This window comes from Homalodisca vitripennis, chromosome 7 (assembly GCF_021130785.1).
Source record: "Homalodisca vitripennis isolate AUS2020 chromosome 7, UT_GWSS_2.1, whole genome shotgun sequence".
NCBI classification, from domain to species: Eukaryota; Metazoa; Arthropoda; class Insecta; order Hemiptera; family Cicadellidae; genus Homalodisca; species Homalodisca vitripennis.
The window spans coordinates 65,747,282-65,764,490 of NC_060213.1; the positions used below are offsets into that span (position 1 = coordinate 65,747,282).

Below are 17,209 nucleotides of genomic sequence, written 5' to 3' on the forward strand. Positions count from 1 at the left end.
GCTTGTATAAAATTTAAGTTAAGGATTCTCGCCATGGGTTTTACTTAGAGCCAAATCTACATCTTGAAGCCACTTGAACAAATCTCGCCACTTTTAAAAGATATCTCACAAAATTTCCTCATATTCATCACCATTTTCAAGTTCTCAAAAAATTAGTTAGCCTACTTTATGTCGCTCATTTTTAACATTAGAAATTAGTAGGTTTTAAAAATATTCTTTATTCTTAAATATTCTATTTTAATTAAAGCTCCCTAATTAAAACAAACTTCTTATAAGGTTCCTCAAGGATCCATTTTGGAGCCACTTCTATTCCTCTGCTACCTAAAAGGAATTCCAGAGCTAGATAAATTAGGCTTATACGCTGATGATGCCACTCAAAGAATTACTGCTTCATCTAAAGAGGAAATAGAGGAGTTTGCTTTTCTCAGCGTATCAAAAATAAATCAGTTTTTCAAAGAAAACAACTTAATTTTAAATCCAACAAAAACAAGCTATATGGAATTTTGTACTAACCAATGCAGAAATAAAATTAATCCTCATATAGAAATAAATGAAGTGGCTATAGTTAAGGAAGAAGAAGTAAAGTTTTTGGGTTTAACGTTAGACAGTTCGCTAACATGGAATAAACATTCAGAAAATATAGTTTCAAAAATTAACTCTGATATGCTCTTTGCAGAATATCAAAATTATGCTCACAAGAAACTCTAAAAATGATTTATTTTTCACATATTGTATTTGGTATCTCATTATATGGATCCACATCAATAAAAAATTTAAATTCAATTTTAGTGATATTAAAAAAACAATTCGTGTCATTTTAAAACTTAAACGGAATGAAAGTGTGAAGGATCACTTTCCTCAACTGGGTATCATGACGGTTTACAGTGCATATATATATATATATGAAACTATAATGTCAGTGATGAATCGTACTCATAGCTTAGGCAACAATGGTGAGAACCATAATTATAATACAAGAAATAGAAATAATATGGCAGTAGCTCAACATAACTTACACTTTTTCTGCAAAAAACCAAAATTTTTTAATTTGCTGCCAAGCAATATAAAATTAATAAAAAATAAACTTAAAAGCTACCTGACTGACCCTCTGTTGTACTCCTTTTCTGAATTTTATACAATTCACAATAGTTTTTAAAATCATTAAAATTACATTGTATTATATTTCATTAGATACTAATGTAAATCATATTTAGTAAACTTAACCATTTACTTTCTTAATCATGTGACACCATTCATGTACACCATGACGTGTAACAATCGAATAAAGATTTTTCTGATTGTGATAATTGTAGAAACAAAATGTTGAATATTGCAAAGGTTACCATTTTGCTTCCTATAAAAATTCATTTCATGAATTACTTGATTTGATTACCGTGTTACATTTTTAAAGAATAGCTGTTTAAAAACGCTCATGATTGAAAACAGCTGTTTGATTGAAGAATATTGCTTGTGCTATAAAAACATAACCTAACTTCCATTACAGTTTTACTGATATTGAACTTTGAGAAATGGCTTTAAATCTTGAACAAAAAGTGAAGTGTTGTGCGTGGGCTATTTCCTTTGGTAACAGTACATAAGCAATTAGACAATTTCAGGTTGCCTACTCAGGAGTTGAACCACCTAGCAATCCAACAATAACTAAGTGGGAAAATCTTTTGTTAGAAACTGAAAGTGTCATAAAAAAGTACTCTAGAGGATCAAATGAGGAAAGAGAAATACTAGTATGTGCATATCAATGCTCCGCTCTTCAGAAAAAAAGAAATCACTAAGGAAGGTTGAACTTGAAACTGGTGTTCCAAAGTTTTTAGTACAGAGAATAATAAGAAAAACAAAATTAAATTTTACAAAAGTCACCTAGCCCATAATTTTCTTGAAGATGATCTGGACAGGAAAGTGGAATTTTGTTCTCGTACCATTGAGTTTCATGAGCTAGATCCTAATTGGCATACTCAAATTATTGTTTTGTCAGACGAGTCCACTTTCTACCGCAATGGTAGATATTATAGTAATTATAATAGGCATATTATAATTATTACAACAAAGACAACAGACTCTATTCAAATCAAAAGGAATTACTGTTTGGGCAGCTGTCAGTGGTGGTAATGGGGTGCTATCTTACGACATTTCAGACAGTACAATGACTGGGAATAGGTTTTAAATTAACAAGTCTTGCCTCCTTTTACGGTTCCAGAAATGGATCAAGTAATCTTCTAACAAGATGCTTCATGGCCGTTGGATTGGTCGTGGAAGTGATTTTTTTAGATTGGCCATCCGATCCACAGATTTAACTGTGTGTGATTTCTTTCTATGGGGTTACTTAAAGGAACAAGTTTATACTCGTAGCTTCAATAATGATGAGGAATTAAAACAATCAATTGAAGAGGAACTTTTCCGGATACCGCAGAATTACTTTGTTATAGCTTATGATTCATTTGTTAAGCGCTGTTATCAGTGTGTCGTTGTGGATAGATTACAGTTTGAATAATTGTGGACTGTAATTGTAGGTTTTTTAATAGGCTATGTTCTAATTTTCTGATTGAAATGCTTTATTTCTGAAGAATATGACAATAAATAATTTTACCAAACCAAAAATACTGTTTTTAAAGTATAGTTTTTCAAAATGCCACCATTTTGTTTCAACATTTTTTTCAATTTTCACAGAATATTTTTAAAACCTATTTAATGAGTTGTGTAGAGTTTGAAAATATTCTATGCATAAATGGGCAAGTAATATAAAATCAAATGTTTACCACTTGACTTGTTTGGGTGTCTCTTCGTGGGACACCTGGATTAGTAACTATGGAGATAGGCTAGAAAAACATTTCTTGCAACAAAATTGAGCATTTTTACAACTACTAGAGATAAGTGTGTGTTAAATGCATACAGCTTGATTCATATCTGTAACACCCAAAAGATAAGTCTAAGACATTCCCTAGATTTGAACATGAGAATTGAAAGAACATGAGAACATGAAATTGTAATGTCGCTATATACATTACAATACAATCAAGGCCAATACGTACCGAAATGATTCGAAACCGAAGTAAAACTGAACCATAGGTTTCTTAGCTTTTCTAAACACTGGTTTATTAATGGTCCTTTTTAAGTCTGACTAGTCAGCCTTAGCTGTATCCAAACTAGACGAACATTCACGACAAACATGTTCACCAAACATAAGCAAATATTTTGTTTGGTAAACAAAATATTTGCTGAAAAAATGTTTGCCAAAATTTAATTTAAATGGTGTTTGCTGTGATTCAGTGTTTACATTACAAATGGATGTCGGAGCGAGTCAGCATTTTTTTCTTGTACTGTTATTTCTGCTGCAAACTTAGCTATTAGCTACCAATGGAGACAGTGGTGGTAAGATATAGCGGTAAAGACTTCAGAGGAGGCTTGACAGATGTGTCTGTTTTCCACTTTACTCTAATGTCAAACTCAGATTTTGAACGCTAATAACATTATAGGTCCTGAAACTTCAAAACAGAATAAGATTATTCAAGAATCAGTAAGTGCAAAAATCCGACTACCAGTTAAATTGAGATTTTTTTGCGAGTGGTGACTCTTCTCGTTCGTTTATACATTTGTTTAAAATACCCAATCAGAATATATAAAGCATAGTTGAACAGGAATTCTGTACAGCATTAGTGAATGTGTTATCTGCTTATATAAAGACACTGGCTTCTGTTGAAGAATAGATTGTAGTTGCAAATGAATTCAGAAGTAAATGGCAGTTTGATCACTGCCTAGGAGCACTTTATTGGCAAACACATCGTGTTGCAGTCACTAAAGAATAGTGGAACACAGTTTAGTATAGTGTTAATGGCACTTGTGAATGCTTACTACTGTAGTATGGTGTACACACAACACAAAATATCACTTTAACCCGCCAGGAGGCGCACAGATTCTATAACGTGAGAGGGCGCACACGGAGTATTCCTCCAGGTTTAGTAAAAACGCTATTTTCATTGTATAAACAGTATATATTGAAGTAAATACTAACCAAATAACACTTCTATGTGATTAAATAACATTAGAACAATTTATAAATTGTATAATTGTATGTTATATAATATAAAATATAAAAATAGGTATACTAGTGGATATTTATGATGACCTAATGTCTAAATCTCCTATAAAGTACTGCTACTGAGTTATTACAAATAATAAAAAAATTAATTAATTAGAAATAATGAATAACATAACTATTTACATACATAATAATGAGTCTTTCCTTTTTTTTTTCCTGAGTGTTCACTCATCATCCACTTCCATTTCCTCTTCACCTTGGACGCAGTCAATGCACTGGGCGGGGGCGGCGTGTTCTTTGCAGATGAAGAATTGGCACTTCGCACATCTAGTTTTGGATGGTCGATTTTTGCGCCAATCACACTTGAAGCATCTTCCAGTAAAGATATCTGCTGGTGGTGGTGCTCGTCGAGCTTGAGGCATTTCCACTCCTAGAATTCTACAGATTAGCTCCTTCGTCAATCTTGGAGTGCCTGCAACACCACTCGAGATAGCATGTGCTGTTTACAGAGATCCTTTGCCAAGTTTCTCAGGAAACCTCTTCTCAACATTTGCGGCTGTTCCATATTCTCCTTCAAAATAATTAAGCCGTTCAGTGCTGCAATGTTCAAGAGCGAATAAAAAACAGTCATCGGCCATCGGTTGCTAATTCTTGCTACATTGTAGTTTTCCTTGTATCTATCAACAACATCAACTCCTCTCTTACTGGTGTTGTAAAATAGTACAATTTCCGGTTTTCCAAATGTATATGAAGTCTCATTTTGGTCAATCATATCGTCATCATGCATAGACGATATCAACAAAACGTTCTTCTTTTTGTTTCCTCGATATGACACCATAGTGCATCCCTCTCTAAATGCAAACATTGAGCTGCCTACAGGCCTGCCCTTGGAATCTCACATTTGTTTTTTCGCAGTGTACCTACTACAGTGAGCCTGTGTTCATTTAGTAACTCAAAACACAGTGGAATGGAAGTAAACCAATTATCAATGGTTACATTCCTCCCACTGCCTGAAATGGGTTGTATTAGTCGTTCCACAACACTCTTTGGTGAGTTATTGACTTGATACGGGCCCTCAGGTTGCTTACCCGCATAGATTTCAAGATTGGTGGTATAAAATTTCTTTGCACACACCATTGCAAAAATGTTTATTCCATACTTCACTGGCTTGTTTGGGATGTATTGTCGGTATCACTCCCACCCCGAAATGCTTCAAGCATCTCATCCACTGTGACAAACTCACTCACAACATAGTGTTTCTGGATGTTATCTACAAACTCTGCAAATAAGTCTCTGATTGGTGCCAGTTTGTCGATTGATTTCCTGTCATCTCTTGTGTTTATATCATCAAACCTTAGTGCACGTAGAAGAAACTTGAATCTTTTTATGTACATGACAGCAGAAAAAAACTCAATACCTGGTCCATCCTTACCCCATAGATCATGTAAATTTAGATGACATGCTTTCAAAACTCCTGCCATATACAAAATACCAAACACAGCTTTGATCTCTGCTGGGGTTGTAGGTTTACAGTCTCTTTCCCTCACAAACCTTTCTTTATGCGCTTCTATCCATATATTTGTATTTTCAACTATTTCAATGATCATCCCTTCCGTAAAAAATAGCCCCCATACCTCTGTAGGCGTTCTGGCTTGTTTTGCATCATTTCCGACATGACCATCTCTCATTCGAAGAATGTTTCTGGCTCGAGTTCTTGCTTGAGGCGTTGGTTGAAGATCCCAGAGCATTTTCATATCTTTGCGCAAGCCTTCCATTAGCACGAATCACAACATCATTTTCCAGTCTGTCTTTCAGAGGAATATTTTCGAGGTCGACTGTATCATCTAATACATAGTGTGGCAATTCCTCTAGTGCATCATTTTCTTGCTCTGCTCTGTCATCACCTATTGGAACTAGTATACCGTCAAGATCTTCAACATCATCGTTTCCATCATAAAGTTCTTCTTCCTCATCGATTTCATTGAAAAGTTCTCTTCTAAACCCTCCAAAAGGTCTCAAAACTTCATTTTCACTCATCTCCTTTTCTACACTTTCTAAAAGTCTGGCGATCCTATTTTCTTCCTCAGGGTCCATTTTGTATAGTACACCTCGCACAACAGTATAAAATTAATAAACTCACAAATAAATTAATAAATTCACACTATGAAAAACAGTCACACGAACGGGCGCACGCGGAGTTTTACTCCAAGTATACAGTAACGCGAGAAGGCGCACAAGGAGAAATCCTCCAGGTATCTACGCGATCTCAACTGACACTGAGCAGTGGTGGTAGGGGGTGGATTACGGTATCGCATACGATTCCTAGAAAGAGGCTCGTGAGGTAACTAGATGCTCACGGCTGCCGAACGCAAGAAACTGAAATTTTTTGGCAATAAACTATGTACCCATAGGAAAACTCCGTTATGCGCCTCCTGGCGGGTTAAACCACCAAATTTCGGCAAGAAACAGACTGTACATTTTGGCTGAACAAAATAACAAAATGATAGCATGTTTCCCCCACATTGCTCCAAGAAGGCGTTCATGCTTACAAAACACCAAACTTTCGCCGTCAAACAATAAAATGCTTGCAGACAATGTTTGTCCAATGTATACACATCTTTAGTATATTAATGAGACAAAAAGAGGCATTGTATTACATATGTGATATCATACTTCAAAATAAACTTCAGAATTTGACCAAGCTATTGACACTTATTGGGATTTGACTACACATAACCACTGTATATCTGGCTTTACTGGAAGCAATTTTTAGATAGTAATTTGGTAACACTAGATTTTCTATGAAATCACCCTCTTTGCCAGTCTGGTTGTAGGATCAGAATCCTCTGTGTTAACATGACTGCAATTGACCAGCATTACATAACACACTTGCTTCACCACCAACTACTCGTGTCTCAACTTCAGGAAAATTCACAGCATTTAAAATGTTGAAGTTGTATTTAAAATAAATATTCAACCTTTTACAGATGTACTTCACTTCCATATATGTTGTTATTGTTAAGTGTAAGATTTGTAACGAGTTTTGTAACATTGTGGAAAATGTAGAAAACTTTTTAGTTTCATTCACAAAAACTGAATCTCTTAAAATTTTATCTATTCAATCAAGAACAAAACGCCAATGTGTGGAGGCTATTTGTAGATAGATCTTATCTAAAGCTCTTAATTCCATTCAGTTCTGTTTGAATGCCGAAATATACAAGGAAGATTCACTTGTGAATACAGAGAAACAATTCAAGGAAATTATTTTGATGGCTGGTTATGATTTTCTATTAATTAATAGGGTTTGATTCGCTACCTAGTGAAGTGTGAAATTATCCCAATGCTCCTTTGACCACAAAGGACAGTGTGTTCACTCTTGCATTTCATGTCCAAAGAAGACTGAACGTTAGTGGGTCAGAAAGGAATGAATTTCTTCTTACAACAGTACAATGTCAACAGATAAGTTTTATTATTATAGTAAGTACAATTTATGCAACCCAAAATCATTGTTTATATCTTATAAGTTAATCTAAAAATTAAAAAAATCACGTTAATTTAAATAATTGAGCATTATGTCCAAATATTTCATGTCCAAAGAAGACTGTCAGTGGGTCAGAAAGGAATGAATTTCTTCTTACAACAGTACAATGTCAACAGATAAGTTTTATTACTAGGCCTATAGTAAGTACAATTTATGCAACCCAAAATCATTGTTTATATCTAATAAGTTAATCTAAAAATTAAAAAATCACGTTAATTTAAATAATTGAGCATAGTAAGTGCATAAATTATTATTAAACTGTAAATACAAACCAATGACTTCCTATTATTTTTTAAACTTGTAAATTAATTTTTGCTATCTTTATGGGATTTCCATAGGGAAAATGATCTGTTTGATATCACCATCATTGGCTGAGCATTAGTGAGAGCTCTCACACAGGGGCTGATTAAATTTATCTTTTCTTTGTCACTCAGCATCCCAAGTACGAATTGAGTAACAAACTTGAAGTTTCGCTTAAATCTTCATTTCTACATTTAGGCAAGATCAAGTTGGATGATGACTTGTCTCTTAGTGGGATTTGGCTGAACATTAAAGAAGTCTATCACTCAGGAGTTATGTTGAGAACAAATTGGTTTATAGATTTGAAATTTTGCATAAAACTTTATCTCTAAGTAGACAAGATCGAAATGCATGTTCCTTCATGAGATGTTCTTAATCTCACTAGGAAGCTGTCAAGGATACAGCTATGGCAACTTAACAGCGGGGGTTCTAGGGGATCTAAGTCGCCATAATTACAGAGCAACTTTAAGTACATTACTTTTTAGCAGTAGATAGGTCAAGGTAGACAATGGGATGAAAGATAGCCTATCAACCAGGACATTGTTGGAACTTAACACTAATGACTTTGAAACTTCTAGTGAACTTACAACTTGTGGCCTGTAAAAAACTCATGTGTTTTATTGTGGTGTTGTTGGTATATGCCCTTGTAATGGCATCCATGACCGGAAGGTTATCAATCTTTACCTTCTCTAGACTGTAAAACATGTTATGAATAATTTGTGCTAACAGACTAAAGCGAGAAAGTGTTTCATCAACTCATGCAAAAACTACTTCTAGCAATCAAATAGATAACTAATGTTTAGAGCTATACAGTGACAAGCAACTAGAATTGCGCTTAAATTTAAGACTAATTCATGGTCCCTTCATGGACATAAAATAATAAATAATTTGATCAAATTTATGATTTATAGTATTTTTCTACATTGTTATTGATTTATTTCAATACTAGTTGACTTACTTCATGCTTTATTACTAAACATTGTAATTGATTTAACATTCTAAATTATATGAACTTTTTTGGAATAGAAAACACTACACTATAAAAATGCAAAATATTAAGTATTTGTAAGTATATTTCAAAAACAGACCAACTTATTGATTGATTACGTTTCAGGTGAATGTTGGGTGTACCTGTTTTGCTGCCTGTTGTGATTTGAAAATACCAAAAACATGATGCAAGGAGATTCTTCAAGTCTAAACAGCTCCAGGGGTAACATAGCCACACAAAAATGGAAAATTTTCCAACAGGTTGGTAAAAAGTACTAAACCTAAATGACTCCATCATCATTCTGAACCTCCAGGATAGTTAGTCATTTCACAGAATCTGGATAGTAAACATTAAGATTGTTGTTGTTGTAAGATGTGTATTTTATTGAAAAAATACAACATAGAAAATATTCACACACTGAAATGCTCTTGCCTACAAAAAGCTGCTTCACAAATAAGACAGTGTTTGCTGGCACATTTATTTATGTTATTTATTTCCACAATAATAACATGTTTATTAATTTTTGTTATTGTTTTGCACATTGTTGACATCCTGTTAAAAGTCCATTAGTCATTCTTCCACAAAAATTCAGCCTTTTTCCTTCAGCTTAATAAATAATTCTTTGTACCATATCTCATTAACAATTTAAATCTCAAACACTCATTTAGTTGTAATGCCCTTAAAATTATTTTTCAATGCATTTAGACATTTAAAAAAATAAAGAATCGCCTTCAATCTTTATTTGTGGTTTTTTTTCACTTTTTCCTATTCAGAAATTTTTCAGTGCATCAATTAAGATGATGTCTAGGTAATATTGGAAAAGTCATGCTTTTAACACAATGATGAGGCATAGTAAGCAAAGCCAGTTGAATAATGAGCCTTTCTATGTTGTCAGACCAAATATTCTTCCAATGGTCTGTGTTTTTGAATAAGCGTCTTGGGACTATCTTTGTACAACCTTTTTGTTTTGTTTAATTTTTTATGTAAAATATCTGTTAATGTCTCCTTTATTAGAGTTAACTTTGTTGACAATCAACAAAGTGCGTCCTTGTCAGTCTCTTCACACAATTTTGTCAATCTTCTTAATGTTTTCTTTGGGTTTTGTTGCCATAGCATGTCAACTTCAACCTCCTCCCAACTTTTAGAAAACCGTTTATGCAATAGAAAATCTCATGCACATGACATAGTGTTATCATGAAAACCCTTGTTTAACACTTAGAAGTGCTTCAGTAGACATCTTATTTTACAAAACATTTTATTACAGGGGTTGATTTTTAAGTCTAGCATGATGCTGACTTCCACTATAGCCGATACTCAATAGTAAAGTAAAACAAAAAACCACAACTGTGTGTGGTTTTTTTGGAAGTATTAAATTTTACTAAATTCCAATACCAATGTCACCCTTTGCGGCTGCATGATAGTACGTATGCCATCTCGTAATTGAATTGCCACATATTATAGTGTCCACATTTAAATTGGCAAATGTATGTGACAAAGGAAGGCAGTATTTAAAAATACGATATGCAGAGTTGGGTAGATTGTCTGCATTGTATTATAAACCACCAAAAATCTCCCATGGTACACCGCTAAGTTAAGTAAAACATCGTTAGTTATGCATTTGCCAGATATATTGTGATACTGACAGAGAACATGACTAATTATTAATGATTTACAACAAGAAAGAACTCCATACTTTAAAGCTGCTTGTATATTATGAAGGGAACTCAGTGTATGACTACATTTTACATTGTCAGATTGTCTTCTTAATTTCCTTGTGCTTAGAATTTTTCGTTAGTGTAGATTACATTTCAACTGCTGAGATTAACCACCACCAGTGCTGTTTCCTGATTTATCGTGTTAACAAAATATGTTTTGAATCTGGTTTTAAAAGTATTCTTCAGCAAACGGTGTGTTGTGTTGTTCAACAATTAACGTTATAACAAACTAAGATACTTTGTAATTACAAAATTTTGAAATCAAAAAACTAAGTGGATAACAATGTGTGTGTCATTCTCATCCCACACCAAGGTTTGTTATCTAAGTTGATCCACTCAAACTGATAAGATAATTCTAACATAGCACAGATATGCATTTTTGGAATTAGACTAGTTCATCCTAGATCTTGATATTAGTGTTTGGCATCTCTTTGCGTGTATAAAATAAATGAATAGTGGTAAAATATGGCATAAACATGTTTGAAACTTGTGGTGTGTTTAGACATTGTTCTCACGGTTCCATACTAACAGACAGTTCTTCTGGAAAGTTTAAGTTGAGGCATTGTATGTGTTCTAATTGATTAAATTTTCTTGTTATACAAAATTAAATCTTTTTAAACAGAATGGTTAGTATATTAGCATAATATATTAGAAATGCTATAGTTGAAGGTAAGAATAATTATCTATTTCCTTGTCTCAACTAATGACAAGTAAGTTGTATGATTTGTTGACAAATATAAAAACAATTTTTTTTAATTTTATTAATTTATTTTTGTTTGATTAATATTTTTGTTTCTTACATTCCATTCTATTAATATCATGTTCCTATTAAAGGTTTGTTTTGTATTTAGGTAGTTTTTTTATTTGCATAATTGAAATAAAAATGTTATTTTACTTTGTCCTCTTTTTACCTATTACAGTTTACTAATAAATCCAACATTTAACATTTGACCTTTATTAAAATGTAAAAGGTGTTAAAATGTTCTGATTTTAGTGTTTTATTTGAGATGCTCTTGTAAATTGTGAATAATTTTTTCTTTAATTGTGTTTTATAATTTAAAATTAAATTATTCCATAGCGAAACTGGTACATAATGATATGCCTATTTTTAAACACTTTGAAATATCGCTAGGTATTTCTCTTAAATTATACTTGGGTATAACATAATTTGTATCAAACTATTTTGCTTAAAACATGCTAGACAGATAAACTACAGCAGTTGAACAAAAGGCAGGCATTTACATTAGTATGTAAATGGTTCAACTTTTTAAGTACAAAAATCCCCTTTTAAACTAAACGATAATGCTCATGCGATTTAGCGGTCAGACTGTGCGATACTGGCAAATGCATAACCTTAATGTTAATTTAAGGTATTATTTGATAAATTTCATACCAAAGTTAAATTTATATTGAATTCCTTAATTTGTGGACTTAGCGGACTGTTATCTCGTAGAGTACTAAGTTATGCATGTTCATGTGTTTAGTGAGAACAGTATGTTCTCTAGGATATGATTGTATTGTGAGTAAACACAATTACTACAGTATTGCAAGTTTGCAAACAATATGATTACTCAGAGCTGACTGAGTATTGTATACTAATACTGTAAATACTTGTGCAGTTTACGACAGTTGAGGTTAGTTTCACTTATTGACAGAAAGTGCCTTGTAACTCGGTCTTCAACAACAGTTAACTATGTGCTCTAAGTATTTGTTTGTTAGAAAATTTACTTTCAAATTTAGATTTCATTGTTTAAAGATGTTGTAAAGAAACATGAGTAGATTAAGACATATATTTGTTACATTAACAAGTGTATATGATATTGTAAAAGTAATAACACTAATAGAGTTGAAACTTTCCTTGCTAAACACTTCAAATGTTTTGACCTGAAGCATGGTCTTAAAGTTCAAGCACCTTTGCTGCTTTTCCAAAACCCCTGTTTCATACTGCCAAAAGATTGTAAAAATATCTTTTCAACCCTTTTAGTGTCATGGATCGCTGTACACAACAGCTGTACTAGTGTGATAACTGCCAGAGTCAAGTCACTGGCATTGACATTACAGATTTGTTATAAATACGTCTTTGCTCTATCATTTTTAGCATTCTAGCTAATACGGTTAGAATTTAAATGTTCACTCTAGCGTTCTTACTCTTTCCCTGTCTCTAGCTGGTACAGCAAGTATTTGTATTTTTTACGTTTGTTTTGTTTTCAATTGATTTTTGTTTTATGATAGTTAGTGAACTGTGCGAGTATGGTAAAATATATCTTTTATAAATTGCAAATAAGTTTTTTTTACTATAATGTGCACAATGAGTGATGCCAAATGCTTGCAAGCAAGTGACAAAATGAATCCAAAACAGGTTTTTCATATCTTTTTTCACCTGAAGTTAGGCCTTGAATTGTCTAGTGAAAATTGTTTTTAACTACAGTGAAATTTATTGTATAATTTATAGCATAATGGTAAAACATTTGTAGCTTAAAAGCATTATTATTGGAAACATTTGTAAAATGCCATTTTCCTTAAATAAACATTTTTATTAATAAATAAGGTTGCAAACTTTTTCGTCTTTAATCTAACTTTTTTATTTTGTTTACTAGTTTTGGGAACGCTGTACCATTGTCAAAACATGACATAAAATTCTTAAAAACTAAATGTGTACTAAAAACAAATAAAATTATACATAACAGGAATGAATTATTTTGAGAACACATATGCACGAAAACACCCAACACAAGAATGAAATGCTGTGTATATAGTTATATAAAATTATAATTTTTATATAACTTATGTATGGCCAGCCATGGACAGGAATTGACTGGAGAGTCAAATACCTGCTACTATTTTATTTTAATACGGTATCTTTAAGCTTTGTCTTGGTATTTTAAACATCGATCCTGTTTTATTTACTAATTGTGTCGATATATGAATTAAAAAATGTAAATGTTTTTTATAAAGGAAGAATTCTGGAGATAACAGAATTTTTGGACATTTGCTATTGTTCAGAGGTACAAGATATTAGTTCAAAATCATTTTTCATTTCCTGTGTCACTGAACAAGGTTAACTACCCCAAAAATACGTTTTAATTTAATGTTATTATTAAAAATATAATTTTAATTATTTTTCGATTAGATTTTCTCTGATTTTTTCTCTACAATTAAAAACAAACAAAATATTAAGGTAACTTTTTATTGGATGGTATTTACTCAACATGTACTATGTTAGCCTGTTTGAGAAATTTAATGTTAATTGTTTGTTTCAGCGGTACCAAAAGCTGTTGGATGATGTTACTCCTTATCTTGCTGGAAGGTGGATTGGTGCAGCCATCTTAGCAGTTATTTTTCTAGCCAGGATATTTTTACTTAAGGTGAGGAGCATGGTTTTTTAATTCTGACTAGATAATAGAATTTAAGTTTTTAAATTTGTGCTCTAATATACAAAGAAAATTTGTTTTTATTACAATGCAGCTCAAACATAGCTATGGTGGGAAGGGTTAATGTGAATAATGTGTTAAACTCTGTGTCACCTTCCGCTTAGTCCGCTAAGTGTAGTATCTGAAATCTGACACTGGTACAGATTGACTCCTGAAATCTGACACTGGTACAGATTGACTCCTGAAATCTGAAGTTCACATTTGTCTGAAGAGATCCATAAAAAGTTGTTGGAAACAAACTCTTTGCATCGTTTCAACATCGGAGACACCGACGCTACACTCAGTCTGGTTACCCAGAAGCTATCCAGTGTAATCTAGATGAAGAGGCTTTCTCATTTTTCTCATCAGGTACACAATTGAGTGCACTGAAACAGTATCAGATTTCAATGCTGCACTAAGCAGAAGATGAAATGGAGCCTAATACATTTTTCGCAATTCAGCACATTTAAAAAATATGAGTTGTATTAATAAATAATTATTTCAAATCATTTGTTTTTTTTTTCTACACAATATAAGCTGTTAATTTAAATAACAATCAATAATAAATTAAATTATTAAAATATTATAAACTATAGAATATTGAATAGTACTAAATGTTAATAAAACAGTACTTTTCCAAGTTATTTATTTTTTGGACTAGGCCTTTCGAAACCATCATGATGAAGGTATTATCATCAGGTGACACCACAAATATAGAAATTGTATTGTAGTAACATGTTAAATATTATTTTCTAATTTATCTAACTCTGATAATTTTATGATTCTGTTAAACAAGAACTTCCCTTTCACTTATGAAAAATTATAATACGCAAAGGAAAGGAATCGATCAATAGTCATTGGCCTACAGCTAGACAGTGGATATGTTATATCAACAGAGATGGCCAGTACATTGATCCCAATCAAGGTTGATGAGGTTTTGAAAGCAGGCTGAATTGGATATAACTGCCGTCTATCATTGTGCTACACCAGCAACACTTGTGAGGATGCTTTACCATTAGTGTACTACTGAAGGATAGAAAACATTTGTTTTTAGTTTATCTCTGTTGTAAAAAAAATGCATCGTTAAATGTACCATGTATGACATGTATTTTCCACACTTAAATGTAAGAAGGCAATTAATTTTTCTGGCTTTTCCCAAAGATAACTGACTGGTTTAGTTTTTGTAATCTATTGTTAACCAATTAACATTTTGTAATCACTTACATTTCAAACTGACTATAATTTGTGAGTTTATTTACTTAACTCAATTTATAGGAAGTTTTTAATTATAGTCAAATTAATGTAAAGAATCTTTGAGATCAATTCTTTAACATTTATTGACAAAATAAAAATATAACAGAGCAACAAAAAGTAGATTTTACTCCCATGTTGTTTTTATCATACTGCCTTTTTTGTTTGGGATTTTATTTATACCTACTTTATTTATTCATTTTTGTTATTGAAAATATAGTGTAAATGAGATCAAGCTCATTTTATTTGGAAATATTTTTAACATGATTATCATTTTCATTTAATTTACTATTGCAGACTTCACTGTCTGTGTACTATTTGTCTACCTATTACAAGATAGCAGTATGCCAAATCATGTGCTGTGCAATAGATTTTACTAAAAGTAAAAAATAGATTTTACAGAGGTCCTATGGAAAATTCAACTTTATAGCTCGTTTAATTCCCAAGATATTCCTGTGAACAGACAGACAGACAAATGTCCATACAAAAAAGAAATTTGTACACTCTCCAGGTAGATTCAGATTCTTAACTGGACATATTTATGGAGAGCAGAACAAAAGGCAAAATATGAGTTTGTTACAGGAAAAATGTTATAGTCAGTACTGTATTTGTAAATTATTTTTCATACCTTCTTTAGTCAAGTGGGCTCTCCAAGAATTCTGCTTCTAAGGTCTTCTTCTAGCAATGTTCAAAGTTTTCTACTTACGAGCTGTCGCATTTTCTTTCTTCAGGTAGTCGGGCTAATTTGTTGTAAAATAAAGCTCAATTTTTTTAATAAAAACAAATAATGTGTTGGAAGTACGAAATCCGTTGTGTTAGTAGTGTTATGGTGGTAATCCTTTTATCTGTCTTGGTTTAACCTAACCACATGTAGGATGACTTCTCTTATGTACAGTGCCATTACAGTTTGTATTTTGGTCCTTAAAATATTCTTGACAACTGTCTTAACCCTGGAACTGGCAAACGCCCGATATCGGGCGTTTTAGTCGCATCCTAGATGGCAGCGCCCGATATCGGGCGTTTTAACATGTCTTTTATTTCTCAATATTACGTACTTAAAACACGATCAAAGAGTATCGGTATTGATACCAATCGAAAGAGGAAGGTTCAATTTATGTAAATAATACACTAATAAATAATTTTATCGTTTCGTTACACGTCCATACTTTTTATAATCTCTGAACTTTTTGGTTACATTCTTCCGCGTACCGCGCTAGTTGCGCACGCAGCGATGAGTCAACTGGTTCATTCGGTTATTGTTATTTCGTCAGCTGCATGGTGTTCTGTCTGGTTTATTGTTTGTTTGAGTTCGTTGTAATGATGGCTGTGTATATGACGCGATAATAGTAGGTTTTTTGTGCGTGTTTACGTAATGGATCGTAATTTCCGCGATCGTTCAAGTGACATTCAACATGACTAGTTGAACATGAAATAAGCAACGATGAGGATTCTGATTTAGACATTCAATCAGAACATAATTAAAAAAATATAATTAATAAAAAATAGAAAATTAATATGGACTAATAGTTACAAGATTGTACAAATCCAAGTAAGCTTTGAAATTCTTACTTTTGTTGGTAAGAAGCACTTTCGAATGTCAGTGTATGATTTTTGTATCGTTTACCACATGTAGAAATAAATACCTTATAAACTACGTGTTGTTTTCTTTTTACTTAGAATTAAATGCTTTTTCTTTTGTATATTTTGGATTTTGCATATCACTAACAACAACAATTTTACAAATCAAAAATTTTGAACAAACTTCTTTTTTATAAAAATTTTTTTTCATGAAGAGGTAGAGTAAGGATATATTTTTTTTGTTATAATTATATTATGTGAAAAATGTTCCTTGAAAAATGCTTAATAAAAAAATATATAATATGACATAGGTACTTTAAAGTAAACATGTAATAATAAAATAAATATAAGGCAATGTATGAAGTACTAAAAACA

General features: G+C 32.2%; 1 protein-coding gene across 8 annotated transcripts in view; it reads left to right on the forward strand.

The window, feature by feature from the left end:
* LOC124365943 (protein RER1) overlaps positions 1-17,209 on the forward strand; it is a 58,344-nt gene that overhangs the window by 11,942 nt on the left and 29,193 nt on the right. For 7 of the 8 annotated variants that reach the window (XM_046822083.1, XM_046822086.1, XM_046822088.1 and 4 more), the window contains exons 2-3: positions 9,007-9,140; positions 13,856-13,960. In XM_046822083.1, the coding sequence (XP_046678039.1) occupies positions 9,063-9,140; positions 13,856-13,960 (183 nt within the window). In that variant the 5' untranslated portion in view covers positions 9,007-9,062. Of the gene's footprint in view, positions 1-9,006; positions 9,141-11,056; positions 11,222-13,855; positions 13,961-17,209 lie in introns of those variants that run through there. The other variant, XM_046822089.1, reaches the window with a different exon arrangement.